At 36.9% G+C, this 25,304-nt stretch overlaps 1 protein-coding gene and 1 pseudogene across 27 annotated transcripts in view; one reads left to right on the top strand and one right to left on the bottom strand.

Annotated features, from left to right (window-relative positions):
- PLEKHA5 (pleckstrin homology domain containing A5) overlaps positions 1-25,304 on the bottom strand; it is a 177,000-nt gene that overhangs the window by 133,938 nt on the left and 17,758 nt on the right. The window contains exon 4 of one of the 27 annotated variants that reach the window (XM_065030681.1): positions 12,448-21,975. The exons of the other annotated variants lie outside the window; for them this stretch is intronic. Within the exon in view, the coding sequence (XP_064886753.1) occupies positions 21,909-21,975 (67 nt within the window). The 3' untranslated portion in view covers positions 12,448-21,908. Of the gene's footprint in view, positions 1-12,447; positions 21,976-25,304 lie in introns of those variants that run through there. 27 annotated transcript variants of the gene reach the window in all.
- Positions 19,139-20,156, top strand: LOC135575492 (histone-lysine N-methyltransferase SETMAR-like; annotated as a pseudogene).

Raw genomic sequence — 25,304 nt, 5'->3', positions numbered from 1 at the left:
ACCCACAAGCCCAAAAAAGCTGCTTCAGAGTTTCCTTCCAAAGCAAGAATTATGGTATGAATATTCAAAACATTTTCTTGATCTGCACCACTTATGTAACTGCTCTAACTCATTGAAAGGGGTGAACAGATGGTGTTTTGAGGTTCCTTCCTTGCTGTTTTTTGAGAATGAGGAAACCAGCAGTAGGAGGAGAACGGCAATAAACCACTGTGATGCTAATGGGAATGGTGGGTTGGGAGTGGCCAAAAGACAAATGTGCTTTTAACTTCTAGACGGAAGTATTGCTTGATAACTACAGGCATCACAAAACATCACTGGATCTAACTTGGCAAAAAAGGACCTGGGGGTGTTGGTTGACAGCCAGCGGAACATGAGCCAGCAGTGTGCCCAGGTGGCCAAAAAGGCCAACAGCATCCTGGCTTGTATCAGGAATAGTGTGGCCAGCAGCAGGACCAGGGAAGTGACCACCCTCCTGTACTCGGTGCTGGTGAGGCCTCACCTGGAATCCTGTGTTCAGTTTTGGGCCCCTCACTACAAGAAGGACATTGAGGTGCTGGAGAGAGTTCAGAGAAGGGCAACAAAGCTGGTGCACAAGTCTTAGGAGGAGTGGCTGAGGGAACTGGGGCTGTTTAGCCTGGAGAAAAGGAGGCTGAGGGGAGACCTCATTGCTGTCTACAACTCCCTGAAAGGAGGTTGTAACATGGAGGGTGTTGGACTCTTCTCCCAAGCAGCAAGTGACAGGACAAGAGGAAATGGACTCAAGTTGCACCAGGAAAGGTTCAGATTGGATTGGAAAAATTCATTCACAGAAAGGGTTGTCAGGCACTGGAACAGGCTGCACAGGGAAGCAGTGGACTCACCATCCCTGGAGGAGTTTAAAAGACATGACACTCTTCGGGACATAGTTTAGTGTCAGAGTTAGCTTATAGTTGGACTTGATGACCTTGAGGGTCTCTTCCAACTGAAATGATTCTATGATTCTTTACTCATCCTGTATATTTCCTTAATAAGAACTTATTTTTATTAAATATTTTATTTAAACACCAAAGAACTTCCCCCCTGTAACTACTGATAATCCCAGACTAAGTAACTATTGTATACTAAATTAATAAAACTTTTCAAGATTTAATTACAGAGATTTAATTGAAGCACATCATTTTTCCAAAGGAGGAATAGTGGTACAGATCCAATTTGTTCAGTTTACCAATACATCAGTACTGGAAAAAAAAAAAAAGTGTAACAAAAAGGAACAGACAGTTTGCCCATGGAGAGAGCTCTCACCCAGGATCAATTTATACATTAATACACAAATTATTATTAACTAAAGACTGCAATTTCCTTAAATGAAGAGTTATTTCCTCTTTTTGCTCTAACATTTTAGAAGTTACCTATGTATACTTGCATTTCCATGTGAGTGCTTCATCATTCCACAAAACAGAACAAAAGTCCACATGTAAATCTTACTGGCAGTAACAATGCCTTAAGCATTCAGAGCCTTTGCTGCCAAAAGCACTCCAGAGAAGATTTGTTTTAAAGGGACTTGAGCATCAGTTGACTAGATATCAACTTCTACAGTAACTGAGGTCGACCAGAGAGGTCAGTCTCCAAGATGCTCCAAAGAACGAGAGGAGTGGCTTCAGTAACGAAGCAGACTCAAGTCTCCCAAAAGGACGAGAGTATGTCCCTACTGAAATGTAAGTAATCCATTGCATCTGCAGCCTTTTTTGCCCTTCTGCCCAAGATATGATGAGTGGGAGCAAGAAGAGAACAAAATTAATAGAAAAGGAGAAGAACGGTTGAGTGCCAGACGGAAGACCATAACAGTGGCAAGCCTGGCTTTGTCATTAATTCAGAGTTAAGAGATGAAATCTCGTAACAAGAATGCACAGAGATCAAAGGAGGAAATCATCAAGGATGAAGACATGTAAGAAATTATCTAGTAATTACAAAGGAAGAAGCTAAACATAATCTGGGGAAACCTCAACAAGCCATACAGGCGCAGAAGAAAATTTGTTCAGTCCCAGTCCTTCCTCTCAAATCATGGCAGTTGATCCTCTAGCTTAAGGTTACAAAGCTAAATACTAACTCTGGAACAACAATCAGGCTTGTAAGCTACCAATTAGTTCAGCCTATAGTAGACTACCAAAAGGCTTTGGGGCTACTCCAGCCAAACTAACCAGTTATTTTATTCTTCAAGACCTTTCCCAGACTTACAGTGTACCTTTTCCAGGTTTCCCCTTCCAATATTACATTACATAAGAGACATTGGTTATAGATATCCTGCAAGAGCCACCTCAAAAAAAGAATGTGTATTCCTATTTCCTTTTGGTTTTTCTCCACTCTCTCTTCTTGTATGATGACTACTTGCTTTACTTTCCATTTCACACATCTACAATTGCCTTAACTTCTCTAAGTAAGGACATCCTTTTCTGTGTCAGACTTACCACTTGTATTAATTTGCCTATTCTTATTTTGCTTCTTTTTATAGCATATTCAGTCCTCTTGATACGATACTAATATTAAAAATGAAGAAACCAGACAATCTCTACAGGTTTCTCACAAGGAAAATAAAGATTAGAATGAAATACTGTGTTTTAAAGGTAGCTTCTTTCTTGGAGTACATCCAAAGTTGCCTCTCGTTTCACACAGATTAAGACTACTACTCCTCATACGCTACTTCAGAGATCATGATTACTACTGACTTTAGAAATAAATTCTAATTCCCTCTGTAAACACCACCCCTCACTCCTTTTCTGACATTAAGGAAGCTTTGGCATCGCCTTTTGTGGGATCTCAAAAACAAAACCAAAGAAAACCAACACGCAACCTTAAGTCAGTTACAAGGTCCTTCTTCATATGGAAGGAATCCAAGCTAACAGCCTAAAGGCACCAGTAGCGACTTCCTCAAGGCAACGTTTTTATTTCAAAAGCCAGTTTGAACACATTTAGGCAACGTGGAAACAGGGTTTTGTTTATGCAAAGTTACACAAGAGGGCCACAGGGATCCAAAGAGCAGATGCCAACAGAAGCCTGAAGCTAATGGTGATTCTGATGCTGATGTGAAGAGATTCCTCACCTCCTGAACTGAAAAGTTCAGTGTATTTTTAAAGCAGCAACACAATCACACACCGCACTTAACACTGCAAAACATCTCAGTAAAGAATACTCAGTCTAATGTGGATATTACAAACTCAGCTGTTAAGACAATGAGATTTACAGTTTCTAGACAGCTGCTATAGTGAACTCAAGGGACTTAACATCCTAGCTGACATTTCTTTAAGTAAATCTACTGCCTAAGATGGCATCACACTGGTTGCAACTGAAAGTTTTAGGTTATGCTTCTCATCACTGATACCTGTTGGTGAGCAGGAACAAGAGACAAAACTGTGAAAGTCTCATCACAAGCAGTCCCTTGACTAACAGCACCTTTGGAAGCATCTGGTATTAAATTAGAGAAACTACATGAATGACATGATTTAATTTACAGTTTTACTTTTTTGCAAAACACAAAGCAATCTTTCTAAAAAATACAGATACATTTAAAACTGATCAGGACATAATACACAATTACAGTTTGTTAAAGAAGCAATGAAGGAGCTGCCAAATGTGCTTGAAACTATGAGCTTCGCCATAGTAGCAGCAGTACAGCAGAGCCTTTCTGAAAGCTGGCACCACAGAAGATACTTGAAGTAACACAGGTGAAACTAAGAAAACACAGGAATCACTAGTGGAGATTGCAGAGAGAGTTTTGAGGTGCAAGCAGAGCTGAGGCATTGTGAAGCTTCAAAAACATGTCAAACTCTATCTTACGTTATGGTTTAACTGCTTTTAGTGTGTAAGCTAACTCCTTAAAAGCCAGCCCAGGAATCTCTGCACTACAGTGTGAGTGTCAGCACAGGCATCCCTTTTGAAATACTTTTTGAGTTGCCTGAAGCTACAAGATTAAATCCCTGAGACATTATAACTCAAAACACTATCCCATTTACAGTAACAACTTGAATGTTGTTGACGTAGAAGATGATGCAGAATTTGCTAGCAGGCAAACCATCTCAAACTTAACATACTGCTCAGCTACGTCCACCGTACCGCTCAGTTACGTCATTTTAATTGAGTATAAAGCTACTTAAGTTGTACTGACTGCTGACAGACACAAAGACTAATCTGGAGGCACATTTCAAAAACTCACCTGCTGTCTGAGGTGATGTGATTTATTCTTGGCTCTGAAATGAGGACAGAGTTCTTGAGCAACAGACTGAGAACCAGAACATAAACATTCTGGTTCTCATCACAGCCATGACACAATCAGAAAAGCCTTCTTTACAAGGCAGTTTTCACTACTGTTTATCTGATTGTTTCCCAAATCATTTCCCAGCTAAATAACACAGGATGGAGATGTCAAATATGTAAACTTTTATTGTCATGTTTTCACTTAATAAAAGACATTCACCCAGACACTGGTATACAGCCTATAGCATTCCAGCTATGCAAGCGGTCTCCTGCAGTTTTTAAGAGGAAAGTATAAAATCTTGCTGGAATACATAGAGCTTTCTAGCAAGAGTAAATAACCACCCATTGCTCTACTGTACTTGCAAGCAGGGATAAAGTTGCAACTTAATTGCAGCTTTGCCCATTAGGTAACTTGGAACAGTTGCAGGATGCTGCTTTGAAAAGGTCATTTTCTAGTGCAAGGAAGATCCCTTCCTGTTATACCTTAGTCTGAAATAATGGCATTCAAAACATCTGTATGCTATATTTAGTAGTAGATTGTTATGTTTTCAATGACTAAGTGGAAAAGAGAGGCGATCTATGTTTCCAAGACTAAAAAAACCTACTCAAGGCCAACATTTTTTACTCATAGAAATACTAGTAATTTCACTTCCCTACTGATTGTTCACTGATAACCAGAGTGAACACCAGCCCTAACTGAACAGAGGGGTAAGACTTAACCTACAATCTGCAATATTTTTTTTCTGCAAAGATACCTTGAGTTTCAGCAGCTATATGGTAGCAGTCAAAATATGGAGGTACAAATTAACTCTGAACCCGGTCATTTTGAGTTAATTGCCGTGTTTGGTTCACACAGTATTGATCATTTCAATAAACATGATGTAAGCTCTTTAAAGAAGCCAGTGCTGCAATCTGAAGTTTGTATTGCACAACTTGTGTTAATTACCCTGTTCACTGTACAGAATGACTTCACCAACTGCAATCTTTGTGTGACTACAGCAATGGAGGAGATTTTAACTCAAGTTTTTCAAAATTAAATGTTGTTGCTTTAAAATAGAAAGTATTTTATGAAAAAACAACTTCCTGAAGTTATTTATTGAGATGCTTTTTGACAATTTTTATATGCCATGCAGCTAAAGTGTCAGAGAGGAGTGCTCAGTATTATAACTCTTTAAATGAAATTCAATACAAATTCATTTACAGCCTGCCTCTAGAATAACGTTTTGGGGTTATTACTGCTTATATATCAAAGTCATGCAACACTTCAGAGGCTTTTGCAAGCCCCTGTTATTTTCAAGAACAAGATAAAATGGTTGGTAATTGATAGAGTTCTTTATTAGTTTTATTTTTTAAAAAATCAAAGGCCTTATTCAAGAAGAACATATAGAATGAGCTCATTTGAAACAAAAAGAGTAAATAAAACTAGCAAAACCAGAGTAAATCACAGCAGTTCAACTGGGAAAGCAGGGAGCTGTAGTGCAGCTCAATTCCACATGGGGGACCCAAGTCCAACACTTAACAGCTCTGACACTGAAAATAATTGAGGTCAGATATCAAAGCTCTGGAATAAGTTTAAAGTCTTTCTAAAGTCGTATGTCCAGTCAGACAAAGAATCTTTTATTATCATAGAAGAAAAAATTACAGGTACATTAACACAATTGATAAAAGGACAACCAGTTCAGAACTAGGGAGGAGAGGAGCAAGCACCCATAAACCAGAGCAGCTGATTGACACACAGGGACAGGACAAAGAAGAGACCAATCCGGTCTACTGACTCTGTTTTGACAAACTCAACTTCATATTTGTTTCTTGAAGAACTGACTCATTACACAGGCTAGGGGGTGGCCTGAAGGAACCCACCATTCTTCAGTGTTTTGAAGTTCTGTCATAAAAGCCTATATTGCCAAAACAAACAGCCCCCAAACAGATTTTTTAATATCAAGGAATTTTCTTGACATTTCTTCATTGGTCGTCACATGAGATATTCCAAAATAGTTTCTCATTACTTCTCCCCAGAGCCATGTCTGTCTTCAATAGTGACGACTTAAAAGCAAAGACGACACCCAGGAAGCATTTTAATATCAAAGAAAATTACTTCCAAGTTGAAGCACCATGGCAACTAGAAGTTGCTATGCATTTTAAGTTTATCACTTCTTCTGAACTTCCATTTATAGCAAACCAGAGTTGTTTCTTTAACACTCGATCACCTTGATAGTCCAGCCCTTCAAACAATGACACTTTGAAGTGTGATTTTCTCTCAGTCAACAATCAAAACAAGAAAAAAGTTAACAAAAAGTTGAGACCCGTGTTTATGTTTTATTGGGATGAATAAATATTGAAATACTGGAGGGTGGGAGTGTCCCTCATAAACTGCATATTGCCATGGCAACTATTAATATTCTTGCCAGCCTTTTCATACGGAAACATAGGGGGCCACAGAGGAGGAAAGGAAATGTCAGAAAAGCTTAGAATATGAATGGGACACCATAGTAGGATAACAAGATATCAACTAGAGACAAACACCTAGTACGAATATTCAAACTTAGAAAAAAACAGAAGTGTTTTACAACTGATTGCAGAATGTCTTTACATCTCCATTCACAAATATCTTCCAAATATAAAATGTTAAAATCTGTACAAGGGTACTACATCTTAAAAGTATGATCAGACAAGAAGTAGAAACTAAAGATTTTTGGGTTTTTTTAGGGAACAATTTTTCAGTAAAAGTGTAAGTTTATTAGATTTATAGAATCCATAGTGATGCATTTTCAAAACACTTTGCATATTTTAGGTAAGAAATAGTCACATAGTTATTTATAATAGTTATTTAAGAGATCTGCATGAGTGAGTACCTACCTTAAAAAACTCTTAACATTTAAGCAGTTTAAGACCTGCTCTAATTCCTGTGCAGCAAAAACTGAAGGCAAATATCCCCCCAGTTAACAGTGCAGCTTAAATTCAGTTGTGATAACGTACCTGACAAAATTATTAGCAAAACATTTTTTTAAAACTTACCTGCTTATTATTAAGCTTCAATGTATGTTTTAGACTTCAGATGAGCATGAAATTCTGTACTGTTCTCATATAAAACCAATTACTGAATCCAAACATTTAGGGGGAAAATATAAATGCAAAATAATTGGTCAGCATACAGTAGAAGCAGAACTTCAGTGGAAAGACACTATTGGGCTATAATATAGAAGCTTACCTTACGGATTTATTACAGTCCAATTTGTGTGTTGAGAAAGTCGAAATCGGAGCCACTTGCTCATTTACAAAATTGAAAGGCTCAAGTAAATGAATAAATATATTTTACTGTGAAACAGACATTTCATGTGTTTGCTGCAAGATTAAACCATCACAGAATGGTATTTGTCTTGCATGTAACAGCCTCCCACTAATATACAACTAACCAAGGCATCTGTGTCCATGGTCCAAAATACATTTCAGTTTGGTGATTCTACTTACTCTAGCATCAAGCAGATATCGCAAATTCATATGAATATCTGTGTGACAGCTATAACTTAAGCCAGGGGCCCACTTTGTACCTGAACCAACTCCTTTTTCTTTATGATAATTCAGCTAAACCCTTTCTGCTAGTACATTGTACTTTGGGGCTCAGTTTATAATCTTTTAAGGAACTGAGTTGCCAGAGTTTGTGTTTGCATCTCTGTTTAAATGCAACACCTTTATTTGAAGTTCCTTCAAAAAAATCAGTTTCTTTTGTGAAAACAGTTCATATTTAAAACATGACATCTTTCAGCAATTTGTTCTATAATGGTACAGGAAAAATACTACATATTTCATATTTTTGTTCTATGTTTTTACAGCTGAGTGTGCCACAGTAGTTACTTTTGCTATAAAAGCTATAGTTAAAACTAGCGTTGGCAGTCTTTATGCACATAATTATATTTAAGATAATGGATTACCTTTCCATTTCTACATCAAGTATTCAAACAAAGTGCATACACCCGGTTACAGGTTATATAAAAATTTATAGATTGTGAATACTCAGTGCTTAGTATAACACTTCTGTAACTTTAATACATCCTGTGTAACCATCTTTGCTGAAAAGGCCTCTAGCATCCACTAAGTGAAACTAGGAGAGAGAACAAAGTTGGCCTTAATGAAAATTCTTAGTAATCAACAAGCTAAGATGTTTAACAAATCAGAATTTACTACTTTGCTGCCTTAATTGTCAAAACAAGGAAATTTCTGAGCAGAAAGCAGCAGCAAAGGATCACAAAAAAGGCATAATGCAAGGCTCCCCAAGTCTTCCAAGACTATCAGATTTTTGTAGAAGGAAGGAAGTCTAAATTAGCTGAGAGGTATGCTAAATTAGAAAGACTTGCTAGTTAAAAAAAAGGCACATAACTTCATAAAATGTTTAAAATTCTGAACAGTCTCAATCCAAGAAAACTTCTGAACAGAGCGGAAAATTAGCGGGGAAATATTTTCTTTCAACCACTGTATATTTCCTACTGATAAGTAAGGAACAAGGATATATTAAAGTGAAATATAAAGATAAAAACATGCACCTTTAACAGTAATTGACTACAGTAGCAAGTAAAGAAATAGGATCAGATCTTTAAAGCAAAGCCTTTGGTGCCAACAACCTGATGGAAACACTACACATCTCAGTTGAGTTTGGTTTTGTTTTCAGATGCTTCTTCACAGTAGCTAAAGATCAGTTCTATAGACTAAGCATCTGATACAGAGCAACAGGAGAAGGAAAACTTAAGCCTCTAACTACTTCCTTCAGTGATCCATCTAGGCTGGCAAAGTGTAGAGCTGAAGGTCTCCATGTCCTGCGGGTAACAATCCATACAGGAAACATTCCAAGGAAATCGCCCTCCAGCTTAGACAGACGCTCAAGCCACCACAGAACAAAATCTTACAAGTTTCCAACAGAGGGAGCTGGCCAAATTTGCATGATAGTTCTACTGTTCTCAAAATAGAATTAAAGAAGTAAACCAGCCACACAGAATAACTTCCTCACACTTCTGTAAGAAGCTGAATTTAAGCATGCCAGCATCCAGGCTATTTAAAAATTGGGCAACATGACATCATTTTACAAAGATATTTTGAGACAAGCAAGTGGCAGGATATTTAGTTTTATCTGGGATATTTTAGTTGAATATGATGACCACACTTAAAAAAACAAAACAAAACAAAACATATATATATACACATACACACACATATGTACTTTTTGCCTACCTCCCTTTTTTTCTGTTTTTGCCTACAAACCAGTAAAGCATGCTCTCAGACTGAATGTCTCAAACAGACTTGAAGAAGGTTGTGTTTTGTTCCAGCAAACAAATGGTATGGACGTTAAGTGAAGGTTTTAAAGAGTCCACAATTCTAATTCAGTAGTCTTTTCCAATTAGTAGGTCTGCTAATAACAGGCCATCAGATAGGGCAGCTTTATCACCCTGTGGGCAGGGAAGGCAATGCTGTAAACTAAAGGATCCTCCCAACAATCTGACAAAGTCAGCTTTACTAAAACTGATTTTTAAAGTGTAACTGTCACTGCAAAACAAAAATGGAATGAGCTTCAGAAGATTTTTTTGCTAGTGTTAAAGCCACTACAAATCCAAAAGGAAAAAGACTACTGTATGTTATCTTTTTCTATAATTCCGTAAAAAAACCTTGATAACAATTACTCATTGGTGTGTTAATGGCAAGCAGTGACCATCCTGACTTTGGGACAATTTGTGAAAGAACTGTTTGATGTGGATTTAAATTTCAGTACTTTCAGTACTTAAAAGGAGCCTATAAGAAGGATGAGGACAGAGCTTTTGAGAAGGGCCTGCTATGACAGGACAAGGGGTAACGGTTTTAAACCAAAAGGGGGGAGATTCAGGCTAGACACGAGGAATAAATTTTTTACAATGAGGGTGATAAAACACCGGAACAAGTTGCCCAAAGAGGCTGTAGATCCCTGGAAACATCCAAGGCCAGGCTGGCTGGGGCTCTGAGCAACCTGATCTATTTGAAGATGTCCCTGCTCATTGCAGGGGCATTGGACTAGATGACCTTTGAAGGTCCCTTCCAACCCAAACCATTCTATGATTCTAAGAAAAGGCTCATCCCCTTGCTCTCAAGGTGCCATAAATCTCAGATATTGACTTCAGTATTTTGGCTTCATTTCTAAACTAGTTTTTGACTGACAGAAGACTTCCAAAACGTCCTCTTTAATGTAAATGGGAAGATAAGAAGGTGGCCATTAGTCATATCCATAACATACATACATATTGCAACTACCAGACAGTCTTAAAATTACCAGGATTTTAAGTGTATTTTTAGCACTTGAAACTACTGCAGAAGGAAGACTGCATCCCTAACATTTCTTAGAAGAAAAAGCAAGGTGCACCAGTATGTTCACACGTAAAAGCTACTACCATTAAGAGTTGATAAGGTTCCGTAACTCATTACTTAAGACGACAGTTGATATCTATTAAATACAAATGACACTTCATTTGTCACAGGTTTTATATCCAATTGATGTCTGTCTACTTCTTCGCAGTACTTGGAAAAAATTTAAATATTAGTTCCGTTAAGTTACTTGAGGTTACAAGAAGACTTCCAAATAAACTTCTACACATTCTCCCTCCCTCCCACGAACAGCAAAAAATTTAGATCCTGAAAGCTCAGAGATACACTTGGGCAATTCAAGACGTAAGACAGCTGCCCACCCCATCGCAATCCTAGGAGTTTCCACACCTGCAGCAAGGGAGGCAGAATCCTAAATCACAGAGTCATTTTGACTGAAATGGACCTCTGAAAATCATTTAAACCAGTTCCTCACTCCGAGCAGGGTCAACATGAATCAAGTTGCTCAGGCTCTTGTCCTGTTGAGTCCTGGATGGAGATTTAACAAGCCCTCTGGGCCACCGGTCCCAATATGTGATTAGTTCTAGTATTTTTTTTCTTAATATTTAATTAAATTTTCCCTTGCTACAACTTTTATCTGTTGGCTTTCATCCTATTGCTATGTACCTCCAAGAAGACTGTGCTTACCAGCAACTCAGCCACCAATATACACAGTAATTTGTGAACTATATGCCATGGAGTTTCTTTATGTTGTGCTATAAATAACAGACGTGTCTCTTGGTGTGCTGGTTTTCCTAAAAGGATGCAGAAAAAAATCCTCAGTAAAAGAGTGGGGAGGCAACCTCTTAACATCTAAGTGAGGTAACCTTTTAAATTAAACCACCATGAATTGCTTAAGTCTACCTGAATGTAGACTCATTAAGGGATCAGCTCAGATCCCTTTATCTGGCAAATTTCCAATCTTTATGCCCCTACAGTGGTTCTTTACATATTAGTGTAGTCCACATTCTGTCATATTCAGATTACAGACTTCCTTCAGAAAAATGAGTGTTTCAGGTTGCATCTGCCACTTCAAGCACCTTCTCACCCAGAAGGCTGACTTAAAAGTAGTTCTGAACTACATACCACCTTTGATAGCTACTCAACTTAAATTTCAGAAGCGAAAAGTTTAATTTCACTGTTACTGGTTAATTCTAATGACTTCATGCAAAACACCTTAAGAACAATTAAACAGGGATGGTGGACTACACAGACAGACGACTGCCTGACACCAGCCCAAAGATCAAAAATGTTGAAAAATCTTATCAGTTTCATATTTATCATAATAGGCTGCACATAGTTTTTGAATTCTTAATTCCCTAATTTTTACCTTTATCTCCCATCTCCCCAAACAAATAACCTCCTAAATAAAACAAAGACTGGAATTTTATTGTTTGGGTTTTTGAGGGTTTCACAGAGTTTGGGTTTTTGGGGTTGTTTTTTTAGTTTTGTGTGTGCATTAGGGTTTTCCTTTGTTTTGTCTGTTTTGTTTGTGTGTGGTTTGTCCATTTGTTTGTTTTTAGGAATGGTCTAATTACATGTATACATCTAGACTTTTAGAAAGCTAAAGCAGACTGACACATCCAAACCATCCTTTCTGGTATGTGCTGGAACAGAAAGCATTGCATCACAAACACTACTACTAACACAAGCATCTGGCTACAAAGGTCAAGCCAATGCAAAATGTACATCTTCTGAGAGTCATATTCCTGCTTGAAAATGCTTGACCCTTCTCTTTTGTCCAGACAAACAACCAGAAAATCTCAAAATCCTTACAGCTGAACAACCCTTACAAGCACTATACTGAGTCAAGCATTCCTTCCACACTTGCTCTTTCTGTTGTTCTTTGGTTGCTGGTTTTATTTATTTTAGCTTATGAGTTATCATGTCACAAATGATGTACCATCTTCCACGTTAAAAATCAAAACACATGTTCATGAAAGTAATTATCGCCTTGAGTGATTTTTATTGTATCTCCTTGTTGTATCTTCTTCCAAAAGATTAAACTTTAATCTCACCGAACCAAATTTATTTAAATATTTTGGTCTGAAAAAGTTATAAACCCCAGTTAAACAAAGCTGTGTGTATGAATTAATAAAATTTTTACTCGTTCCTCCTTTCACACTGGCATAATACACTATTTCTCAAGAAAGCAGAAAAGTCAACACCATCATTAAAGTTTGTATAATCACAAATTATTTAGAAAGTTTAAAATAAAAAAAAAAAAAAGGAAAGCCCAACAACGGCTTCACAGCAGTAATCAGGTACTTGCCCTAGGGCCTAAAACAAGATTTTCCTGTTGACCACACCAACCATAAAGTTCATAGTTTAGCAAGGAAGAACACAATTCAATTAAGTAGTGGTATACAAAAAGGATGTTTAGCTCAAGAGACACTGTGTTGGAATCAAAGCAACACAAACAGCAAAGGCAGCGTTTTGTTGCTATTACCTATTTAAGTACACATTCCTTTACACTTGAAAGACAAGGTCCTAAACTGGTTGTAAATTGCTGTAAACTAAGTTCATCGCCTGCACCACCAACTAGGAAAGCTACAATCACATGTACATGGCGTTGTGCAACATACTAATAATCTTAAAACAAATCCCACAAAAGCTTACATTTACCACAGCTTCATTGCGTAATTTATAATAGGTGTAATACTGTTGGTCTTAAAGCAATAAATCTGACTTTGCTGATGAATGTCCTCCATTGTCTGACTGAGTTCAGGTAAAATGATTCACAAAGAAGCAACTATTTTTCTTGCTCCCAAAGGTTGGACTCAATTTGTTCGTAGTTTGGAAAACTGATTAAACAACCAGATACCTTTCAGGCCATACAACAATGACAATAACAAAGGTAATAAAATCAAAGTAAAAAGAGGAAAATATTACAAGGTAGCTATCTGAAGCTCAAAAAATAAACACTTTCACACATTGCCACAACAGACAAAACAAGGCTGTCTCCCACAGACAAAATCAAGCTTTGCTTTATGCTTTATTAGTCTAAAATACAAGTTCTTACTGCACTTCATTCTAACTTATGTTGTGCCTTATGAGAGAAAAATTGAGGTCTACAGTTTAATATTTCAGTCATTTCAACAAGAAGCTTAAGTTCTGTTTCTCTTCCGCTTCCACTAGTCAAAAAAAAAAAAAAAAAAAAGTCTTCAATTCTCAAATTAATCTCTCTCAGATTTCTGAACTACTATCCTGGCAATTATTACCCTCTTAAGCAATCAAGCTGCAAAGTTAAGATTAATTTCTAGGTAAACAAACCCCAAACAATACATTCAAAACTGGAACACTCCTTTAGAACCAGGAGAGCAGTCCTGCTAGGTACAGGTGTGCATAATCTCATTTTACAAGCTCTGTGCCTACAAGTAATGTCCTGGGCTCATTAAGTCTCCTCAATAGCCATGTATCATTTGCAGCCTTTAAGGACAGTATTTATGGTTCTTTGTCCTCTGCTAAACTCCTGCAGTTGTTTTTTTTTTTTTTCTAAATAACAACATTTCTAATAGGAGAGCACTATTTGAATACTCGAAAAGAACCTACCACAAAAATCACCCACACCAAAACCCCACAACACATGTTCACTGAATTTGCTTCAAAAATACCATCAAAGCAATAAGTATGAGTTAGATAAAAGATCAAAGCCTTTCATACAAAGTGACAGAACTGCACTCATGACTCACATTCAGTTTCTGAAAGAAACAGGTTTGATCAAGTGAAAGAGTTGCAGACTCAACAAGTAAGAGGTTCTCAATATGCTATTCCATGAATGAGATGCTTACACTACTTTTGTTATCCTGACAAATTGTTTCTCTTGTCCATATGAAGCTATTCCTTTCAAAAAGAACCAACCCAACATTTTTTTCCTTGGAGGTGCACGGCAGGGAAGGGGTAATGCACTTATTCCCCCCTACACTATTCAGAGCAGCTTCTGCCACTGTGGTAAAGGCAGCTGGGTGTGTTGGCACTAAAATGTCAAACTTTAGCCTAAGCACCCTAAAAATTACTTAGAATTTCCTCCTGTCTGTTCTTCCTTGCACCACTTTTGCATCTATGCTTCCAAATTTTTTTCAGAAGCATGAACTAAAATCAACTGATGACCTTGTCAACACAGATTCTCCCCAGGAGGTGCCCAAAAGTTCACGCTATTTGCCCTATTTTCTGAATGCTAGTGAACACCACACTTTGGAAGATGTGAATTAGACAGCCTTCACTCTGCTCTACTAGCAAATATTAAGAACTTTAGGACATGTTAAAGATGCGAAAGCACTGTGGAAATCTCTATTGAATTGGAAATACTAGCACATGGCACAGAACTATGCAGTAATGCAGCTTTGGTCTGGAACTAGTGTAGAAGTATACCAGAGACTAAAAATAAAAACCCAAATAAATAAACATGTCCTCTTTAGGTCCAGAAAATTCGCACAAGAAGGACTTCTCGATTAACTAGTGGATTCTCTAACATCTAACACAGAAGTAATTTTTGAGGCCTTCCATAATATTTTCCCCAAATAGAATAGATCCTCCTACCTGTTTTGGCAAAACTTTGTAGGAATTCATCATCTTTGAACTCTAAACCACACTAAGCATGTCTGAAATTACTTAATTTGCTCAAGTGTCCTTAGATAATAATTACACACATATCAATGCATCTCTCCATGGTCACATTTGCCTGCTAGTAATCTTTTTTTGCCTGGCTTTCCTGTGGTTGACAATCGAGACAGAGGACAACAGCATGTAAGTCAGCAGTCCTTTAGTTCAAGTCCTTCAGGAGGAGTCTCACAGTGCACTCAAGCTGAGACAAATGGCCTTGTCCAGGTGACAACAGCTGTTAAACAAAGTAAGGCCATTTATACACTGGAGAGGGGGGACAAGCATGCAAGGAATACTGAGAAAGAGGGAAGAATGAGACAACAAAGATGTCAGAGAGCAGCTGTACCTGTACTAGTTGCTTTTCTTCCACCCAGAGGTCCTATTTCTCTAAGAAATGATTTGCATTTGCATGTGCTGACAGAGTATAAAACCCCATCAACTCAAAAAAGCAAACTCAACTGAGCTACAGGTCTCTATGTACATTAGTGGGACCACAGTTTCAAGCCCAGACCTTCTCCTGGCAGTTTATTTCTTCAAAAACCATACCTATAAAATAAGATTAGGAAATGAACCTATTGGCATTAAATGGCAGTAGTCACAAAAAAAAAAAAAAAGTCAAAATAGAAAAAATGAAACTTGCCAAAAGAAATGCATGTGTTATCTGACTTCTATCAAAGATCCTCTACAACAAACAAAAAAAAATAAAGATGAGTCCATCAGTATACACATTTCCTACCAAAGTCCATGTTCTTCTCTTCACACTTTAGACCCCTATATAACAAACTGTTTGATTTTAAAATTATATTTGAAATATAAATTAAACAGTGTTTACTTGTAATGAGCACTGCAACAGATTCAATCCACCCCCCAAAAAATCACATAGTACAAGTATTTTTGCTTAGTATTCCTCCTTACACGTTCTAGTCGAAAGCTGATGCCTATGGAGAAAAAGCTACTACGATATTATCTTCTTATGGAAGATTCACTGTTTCCCTCACAAAAATCGCCCAATGATTTAGGCTGGAAAGTACCTCTGGACCTCATTTAGTCTGACCTCCTGCTCCAAGCAGGGCCAGCTTCAAACCTAGTGCAGGTTAATGAGAGCCTTGTTCTGTCAAGTTTTGACAATCTTCAAAGACAGAGACTCCACGTCCTCTCTGGGCAAGAACTGAGATGAGGTAAATCACAGATTATGCACTTGTAAAGGCTATTTACAGTTTTTTGTCATCATGAGTTGGCAAAAGCCCCTTCAGTTGCTGACAAAATGATATTTCTATGTCAAATAGCCCTGAAAAAGTTAGCAGCAGCAGCAGCTGCCTATTCTCTGCAATAAAAGATTGTGCACTGAAAGCTTGTTTCTGACAGTATTTTTCAAGGCAGAACCATTTCCTTAAATCATCTTGCCAAAACTGACAAAATTCCTGGTATTCAGTCAGAAATACTTCTGTTATTTCCAGGCATACAGGTCCATGCTTTTAACGCTGTGCTGTGATAACAGGTGGAACAAGTATGGCTTATGCTCTCTGCCTTTAAAACCAATAGACACATCAAATAATTTGTGGAGAAAAAATAGTGTTTACAAGCAAGTCAGACAAATGACTTTACCTTTATTTTATCAATGTGATTAATGACTGAAACTCCCGAGGTCAACTTCTTTTGTTGTTTGTTTTTGTTTGTTGGTTGGTTTAGGGCTTTCTTTGGTGTTTTTGTTTTGTTGTGGTTGGTTGTTTGTGTTTGTTTTTAAAATATAGTTATTACAATGAGTACAAAGACACCTAAGAGAATTAAAAGAGAATTAAAATTTCTCCAGGAATTTGTAGCAAACATAAACATTTTGCCATTATTTTATATTTGGTGCTTCCCTCTCCCTCCTCTATTCTACCTTCATTGTCCACTTTACCACAGAAACATCAGTAACATTAAGACAACTCTTTTCTGGTTTTGCTGGAATTTTAGGAATCTCAAGAATGAATCATTTCATCTAAATACACCTCTACCTTTTCTCAGAGTTATTCATTAGGGAGTGGTGATTAAAATAAAATTATTAACCTGGAGATTGTCCTAGTTTTGTTAAAAACAAGTTTCTCTTTCAGTGAATTTTGCCTGTCAGCTAAAGCCTTCATATTAACTGCATTTTCCTGGAGAACCAGACACATGTTTTGGTAAACATAGCAATGGAATGCAAACTTATTGATAAGCATGAATGGACATCTCGCGAGAGCAGCGACGAGAAACAAGTGACCAAGAAACTGACCAACTGTGTATAACATTCCATTCACGTGAATATTTCATATAAAAGTGGGAGATCACGAGGATCTCGTCCCTTTTCCTGCCTTTTCCTTTTGCCTTTTCCCTTCTGCTTATGGCCGGCATTAGGAGAGGACCTTGCTAGTCGTCCCTGCGAACTGAGGCCTAGTGACAGACTGGATCCAGCTCTGATTGGCTGCAGAGTCTAATCCAGGACTTTGGTTGCCGGCTCTGCAGTTGCTGAGACTTTCAAGATTGGTTTTGTATATTTTGTATTATTTTCTCTATTCTTACTAGTATCATTAGTAAAACATTGTTAATTTTTCCAACTCTCTTCTCTCTGTCCTTCTTTCCCTCCCAATCGCTTGTCCTGAGTGGGAAGGGGGGAGAGGGAGGGGCAGAAAGGGGGAAGTGTCGGGGGGAGAGGAGGTTAACAATACATCTGCCAGGGTTTTATCGTCACCCCGCAACCTAAACCCTCGAAAAGATTGAAAAACTCTTTACCTACTCAGTCAGCTTGGCATTAATTTTTTTAAGTCAACTTCAATAGTCCTCTAGCTGTCAGCTGGAACTCTAAGAGAGGACCTGAATTTTCAACATAGAAACCAGCCGAAAATTATAGAAAAATCTCAAACCTTGGTTCCATATGTACACACACACATGCAAACACACATACATATACATGGTAGTAACAAAAAACCATGAAGGTGAAGTAGCCTTCCCTGGTCTCCAAAGTCACTTTTAGAAGTGAAGACTTGCACCTACAGGTGTAATCAAGATATTTAACTCATCTCAAATAGAAGTAGTTACTAACGATGTCGGCACACGCTGCTAGTCCAGAAGAGTTAATTCTACTATTCTAATCAATTCCTGTAAGCATAGTTACATTTTAACTTATCCACCATCTCAGCTGTACATTACAGCATTCTTTTAGGCAAGTTGTTAAATTCAATAAACAGAATTAACAATTTTGCTGGATTCTAAAGCTTTTGCTGATTTTGAGGGCAGCCATAAAAGCAGACTTCAAAGAATATTTTTACATCTCTATTTCAATATGCCTTCTATGCTAGAAATAGTACTTTCTTACTTTTTTAGCTAATCAAAGAAAACCGTTAGTATAAATAGAAACATGACTGAGTTGCAAGGAAACACTGAGCTGGCATTGCTCAAGTAAGTACATAAGAATACTGCACAAAAACTCTAAGGAAATTGACATAGTAAATTTTTTCCCCATTTAGCAGTACCATACAGCATGCTATTTAGTGAATAACATTTAAACCTTAACAAACCCTTTTGTTGTAAAACAGATGGAGCTATGCAAACTCAAAAGTCTCTTCTCTGAATACTGCCTGATGAACTGGCATTTGCAGAAGCACTTACTGAAAGTGCTACGGGTTCAGTCAGCTCACACACCTTACTGAAAACTATTTCTAAAATACACAAATTTACAGTTTGATTTGATTTCTCACATGACTACATGATTGCTAAAGCCATCATGGGAGAGAAGAACAACTATTAGGTTGGTGCAAAAGGAATTGCGATTTTTGTATTGATGATATTTGCCATTTGGTATTGAAACGTATTTTTAAATGTGGCTATATTATTCATCATTTTAATGAGCTTTTCTTGCTTTGTTTTTTTTCTACTGACTTATTACTTGCTATGTACTTTATATTTATTTTAGACTATGGAAATTATGTTAGACAAAAAGCAAATTAGAGTTATTTTCTTACTCGAGTTCAAAACATTTCGTAAAGGAGCAGAGACAAGTCTCAACATCAACAATGCATTTGGCCCAGGAACTGTTAACTAAGGTGCAGTGCAGTGGTAGTTCTAGAAGTTTCACAAAGGGGACAAGAGCCTTGAAGATGAGGAGTGTAGTGGTCAGCCATCAGAAGTCAACTATGATGAGTTGATAGCAATCATTGAAGCCGATCCTCTTACAACTACATGAGAAGTTGGTGAAGAACTTAACATTGACCATTCTAGGGTTGTTTGGCATTTGAAGCAAACTGGAAAGGTGGAAAAGCTTGATCAGTGGGTGCCTTATGACCTGATCAAAAATTAAAAAAATCTTCATTTTGAAGTGTCATCTTCAACAATGATGAACCATTTCTCAATTGGATTGTGACATACGACGAAAAGTGGATTGCATATGACAACCAGCAATGACCACCTCAGTGGCTGGACCGAGAAGAACTTCCAAAGCACTTCCCAAAGCCAAACTTGCAGCAAAAAAAGTCATTGTCACTGTTTGGTGGTCTGCTGCAGGTCTGATCCACTACAGCTTTCTGAATCCCAGCAGAACATTTACATCTGAGAAATCTGCTCACCGAATCAATGAGATGCACCAAAAACTGCAATGCTTGCAGCCAGCATTGGTCAACAGAAAGGGCCCAATTGTTCTCCACAACAGCAGCCAACTGCACATTACACAACCAGCACTTCAGAAGTTGAACAAATTGGGCTACAAATTTTTGCCTCATCTGCCATATTCCCCTAACCTCTCACCAACTGACTACTACTTCTTCAAGCACCTTCACAACTTTTTGCAGGGAAAACGCTTCCACAACCAGCAGGATGCAGAAAATGCTTTCCAAGAAATCACTGAATCCCAAAGCACGGATTTTTACCCTACAGGAATAAACAAACTTATTTCTCATTGGCAAAACTGTGTTGACTGTAATGGTTCCTATTTTGATTAATAAAGATGTGTTTGAGCCCAGCTATAAAGATTTAAAATGTGTGGTCCAAAACCACAATTACTTTTGCATCAACCAAAGATATGACTAGAGGAACAGGACTTTGTGGGACTGATCTTTTCTAGATAGTTTCAAATAGTTTAAGTTCTCTAAGATGTACCTACCCTGGGAAAGTGTTCCAAAGGTACACTAAAAAAAAAATAATAATAAAAAAAAAAATTTCTTTCCCCTTTGAGTGAGCCATTAACTTCAGACTCGGCAAACCTACTTCAATACTATATCATTCGTTGACCACAGTTATGAAAGAGTAACTGATTTTATGGGAAGATTTTATGAGAGAATGAACAAAGTACGAAATAATTGTTTTGCACAGCACTTTCATTCTCTTAAAATGTTTATGATGAACTTTCACTGACAATTCCATGCATAATCAGAGATTTTTGTTACAGAATTCACTTGTCTGTGGGTTTTTTGTTTGCATACCTTGTATTGTCAGCACTTAAAGCAGCCTCAATTCACCGCTGCTTCAAACCCACTCAAAAGCGTACATCAAACAGCAGCATAGAGCAAATGCAGCTGTGGCAGCCGTTGTCAAAACTTGTAAGATAATTTTTCATGTTACTTCCTGTATTCCCATTCCTTCATCTATTACAAAGAGTTTTGCAGGAATTAGGTCTTGGAAGTTTGTGGGGTTTGTTTTGTTTTGGTTTTTGTAGTGAATGAAAATTAGAAACAAATGTTGCTGCACCTCAATAATTTATCATTTTTTATGTGAAAGTGCAATTAGATGGATTAAAACATAGACAAAAGTAAATACGAGAGCTAATTAACAAAAAGAAACAAAGAAACAAAGAAAACACAACCTATTTACAGATAAGAGTATTTTCAAATGTTATTTTGTAAAGTAGAATTTTAAAGTAATCCCATAGAAAGATGTAGTCTCTATAAAATGGGGTCCATTTTCTATTTAGATTTACTTGTTTTTGTTTTTGTTTTTGTTTGTTTTGGTTTTTTTTTTTTGTTTTGGTCTCTCCCCCCAAAGTTCTATTCATGTTTTTGGTGTCAACAAACTGGCTTAAAAGATGAAGACAGTGCCAAGACACTAGTTGCTGACTTCTCTGTCAAACAATTCTTCTATTGTTTTTCAGGATGGGTTTCAGATGGGTAAAGTAGCAGTCACAAGCCAGTTCAAATTGAAGAGCCTGAAAATCAGGAAATTATGGCAAGCTCTTTATCAACTTTTGGAAACTCACCCAAGTTATTCTTTGGTTTTGTCATTTTCATATTGCCTCTTCCAAAATGGATAAGCCATGAAAAAAAGTCATCAAATGCCTTTAAAAGCTTGGCTGAATTCCTTGTAGGATTAAATTTAGGCAGTGTTGGTAGAACACTTCATAACCGAATTCCTGCTGATCAGTAGTTTAAATAAAAAAATCTGTTTTATAAATTATCTCTTTCCAATATTCTTGTTATTCGGTTCTCTTATTTGTTTACTGGATAAAATGACAACCCACGGTTCTAGTATTTTACAGTTATCCCTAATCTTGTTCCTCCCAATCCAAATAAGAAATAATTAAATGCAAATAAATCTTAGATTAAGAATCCAGGTGGTGTTACAATAAAGTAGCTTTTACAAGCTTAACTTTCTTTATAGCATTTTCTTTTTATTTTAAAGATATTCCAGAGGCACATCCAGCAAATTTAGGAATTGATTCCTATCTATTGAGACAGTTTACATGTTTATTCCCACAAAAGCTATTTTAACAGCAAAAAAAAGCCATTTGTGTCAGCCAGGAAGTCTTTATATCCACTCTTCAAATATCTGAAAAATAGAAACAACACAGCCTTTCTCTTTAATAACACAAAGTAGTATCAATTAAAAAAAAACTAAACATCTCACAGGGCCTTCTAACAGAAAGTTCTTGTACTCCTAAGGCTTTTGGAGCTTTGCATATACAACCTACAGTGATTAAGTATCAGCAATAGTAAGTTAAGTCACTGTCTTTTAGATTTTATGAATATGTCTATTACTTCGCAACGCTAAATTCTGATATCAATTATGGGCTGCATGGAAGAAATAAAAGTTTAATTTTCAGAGTTAACTAACATTGGGATCTCTACGTAAAAAAGACTCCAGATTCATTGCTCAAATAAATTTCTACAGTTTCACTAATAAAAAAACCCAAATCTGTAACTTTAGAGAAAAAAGTTGCATTAATTATGATTAAAGATCTACTATATTTGTATCCCACTTGTTATATTTTCTAAAGAATTTATTCCTTGAGAGTAATATAGAAAAGATAGTTATTTCTAAGTACTGATTTCAAATTTAAGAAAAACCCTTCTTCAAATGCCCATGTGCTTACATAGAATAGTCCTGTCTTCCAGGCAGAAAGGGAGAAAAAGGAGATTTTTTTAATTAGTCAATCATTTAGCCTGTTGAAAATATCTCAATCTACCCTCCCCAAGATTGTATTATATCATCTAAATTAATCCCAAACTCTCTCTCAAATTATCTCACCGGATTTCTAAAAGCACGTACAAGTTTAACACTTCAATTCCATTTAAAATCTGAAAAACAATTCAGCTTCAAAATATCTTTGCCAGGTACCACCTCACTCACACACACACCTCTTCATGAAACAAGTTAGTTCAATCAGTTTAACTCAGTCAACTACCAGACAATATCTAATTATTTAATAAATTTTATGTTCCTCTTATTAAGTCTGTGTGTAGTAAAGCTTAAGTAGGAAGATCAGTAACATTTTAATGTTTACATACTTGATTTTCAAAACAAGTTAAGACCAATACGTTACTACAGGGAGAGAACTAAGTCTTCCAACACAGCAGTTTTGTGCACATACAGCATCCATCAAAGCTTCAGTGATAAGATGCCAGTCACAGATATTCTTAAAGACCATTCCTAAGAATCTACATAACCATAATTAAAACAGTATTCCTCTCATTTACTCCTAGTAAATGAATATTTATGACCTGGTGATTAGTGTTGTTCTTAAGAGCAGCTGAACTAGGTCAGATCAAAAGCCCACATAACATGGTGCCCTGTTCCCAAACATGATTAGTAGCAAAGTCTTGGAGGGCCCATGAGAACCAGAGAGACGCGCAGCCAGACCTTGCTTGGGCAGCCATAAGCCTCGGAGGTGGGACACTAATGAAAGAGGTGGCCACATTCTTCCATGAACACAGACTGACAGCCCACAGCATCCCGAGCTACACTTTCTAGATGTATTCAGCCACTTCCCTTAATTACATGTGTGTCTTTCAGACCTTATGAATATTAGCCACAAGCACCAAGTCTTCTCGATTCAGAATTCCTCCTGCTAGTTCTTCTGTTGGAATATACAAACACATGGTGCCTGCTCTCCTTCTTTCTGTTATGTGTATTTTTAAAGACTCTCTGCATCAGCCCTCAGTGAAGTTTTACAGGTGTTCTTCAAATGACATCTTCCATCTTTGATCACCCTTATCAAACTCCTCTGTTATCTTTCTCCAGTTCTATTACATCATTTGCCTGTTAAACTAGTACTACTTCAGCATAAAACTATGCTCATATTTCCAGACACGCTTAACTGCAACAACATTATTCAGATGTCAAGCCTTTACAGTCACGTCACTTTTTCAACTGGAGCCTCATTTTAAGAAGTCTGTTTTCTCTACACTGTGGATCAAAGCCACAGCTTCCATTTTTTTTTCTAAATGAAAGTGATAAAATATAATCTGAATCTCAATAGATAATATTTTTTTATATCCAGAGGGCAGGAAATTTTGCCAATTGATAAGCCTAACAACACGAAGATGTCAAGCAAATTTTAGAAAGTAGTGCTGCCTTACAAATAGGAAATCTTGTTAAAAAGAGCTAGAAATCTTTGCATGAAAAGTTCAGTTGCGTATATCTGGATAGCACCAGTCATACAGCTGATGACAACAAAATGCTGGTTGCGAATAGATGTTCTATATCCAGTCATCTGTCACTGCAGCGGGAATGCTGCTCATCTGTTGGTAGGTTCCCACCACTTTTTAGAAATACTAATAAGATAACATATTTATATAGTTTCATGCAAAGCTGTGTTTTGTTTGGGTTTTTTTTTTTTTTTTAATGCATGTAGAGCTTCCTTCCCAAAACTGCAAGAATATTCATTCTATGAACAGACACATGCTCTAAGTTTTAACAAAGGGAAAATAAAAGATTCAACTAAGACATTGGCTCAAAAAGAGATATAAAGAAGGAAAAAAAAAAATCAAAAACTTTAGAAAGACCTCACTAAAATTGTAGGACCCGGTGGCTCCATAGACTGAAGTGATAAAATACCATCTATTATCTGCAGATTGCCTGTGTAGATGTCCAAGTCACACCAGGGAACAAAATAATGCTATTATTTAACTTTTTCTTGGATACAAGAATTATAGCTTAACTTTAGTGCCCAGTTCACAAAATCTGAGCTACTGTTCACAACAACTGGAGTTTATATGGAAAAGTCTTTGATAGTCTGAAAGAACCTGGAGCTTATAGTTTCCTCTGTACTGCATGTTACTGCTGAATTCAGTATTCAACACGGCACATTTAGAGTGAGAGGGCAATTTTCTTCCTAGTTACCTTAAATAAGAAGCAGATTATGGGAAAGTCCCTCTCCCCAGGCAAATACAAAAAGAAAAAAAGTCAGTGAGGTAGTCATAATTAACACATATAAAGAGGAAAAAACACTCACTAAAATAAGTTCTCTACAGAATGTCATTACAGACCCCATAATAATTTTTTTTAATGCTGAACTGCTTACACAGGGTAAACAAGAAAATATTTTAATTGGGCTCTAACTTCATATTCTTCCACCTATTAATCTAGTACCACAATGAAAACCTTTAATCTGTTTTTATAGCAAAAAGATCTCCTGTAAGCGGATGGTTAACTTTGCTTAGGTTAAAAAAAAAATTCTTAGAAAGGGACAGTTGAGCCATGTAAAATATTCAACATGAACCACTTCAGCTGCCTCAAAACAGGTTATAAAGATACATAAACTTTTGATGAATTCACGCTATTCAGTTCATCTACTGCCCAGACAGGTCACATCTTGAAAACCTATCTGTTTCCTTTAAGCCCAGGAGAACAGTAATGGTATGTAAATTCCTGTCCTA

This window comes from Columba livia, chromosome 1, assembly GCF_036013475.1.
Source record: "Columba livia isolate bColLiv1 breed racing homer chromosome 1, bColLiv1.pat.W.v2, whole genome shotgun sequence".
NCBI lineage: Eukaryota > Metazoa > Chordata > Aves > Columbiformes > Columbidae > Columba > Columba livia.
Note: the sequence above shows the minus strand (reverse complement) of the source record. Positions and strands in the feature narration are given on the sequence as shown.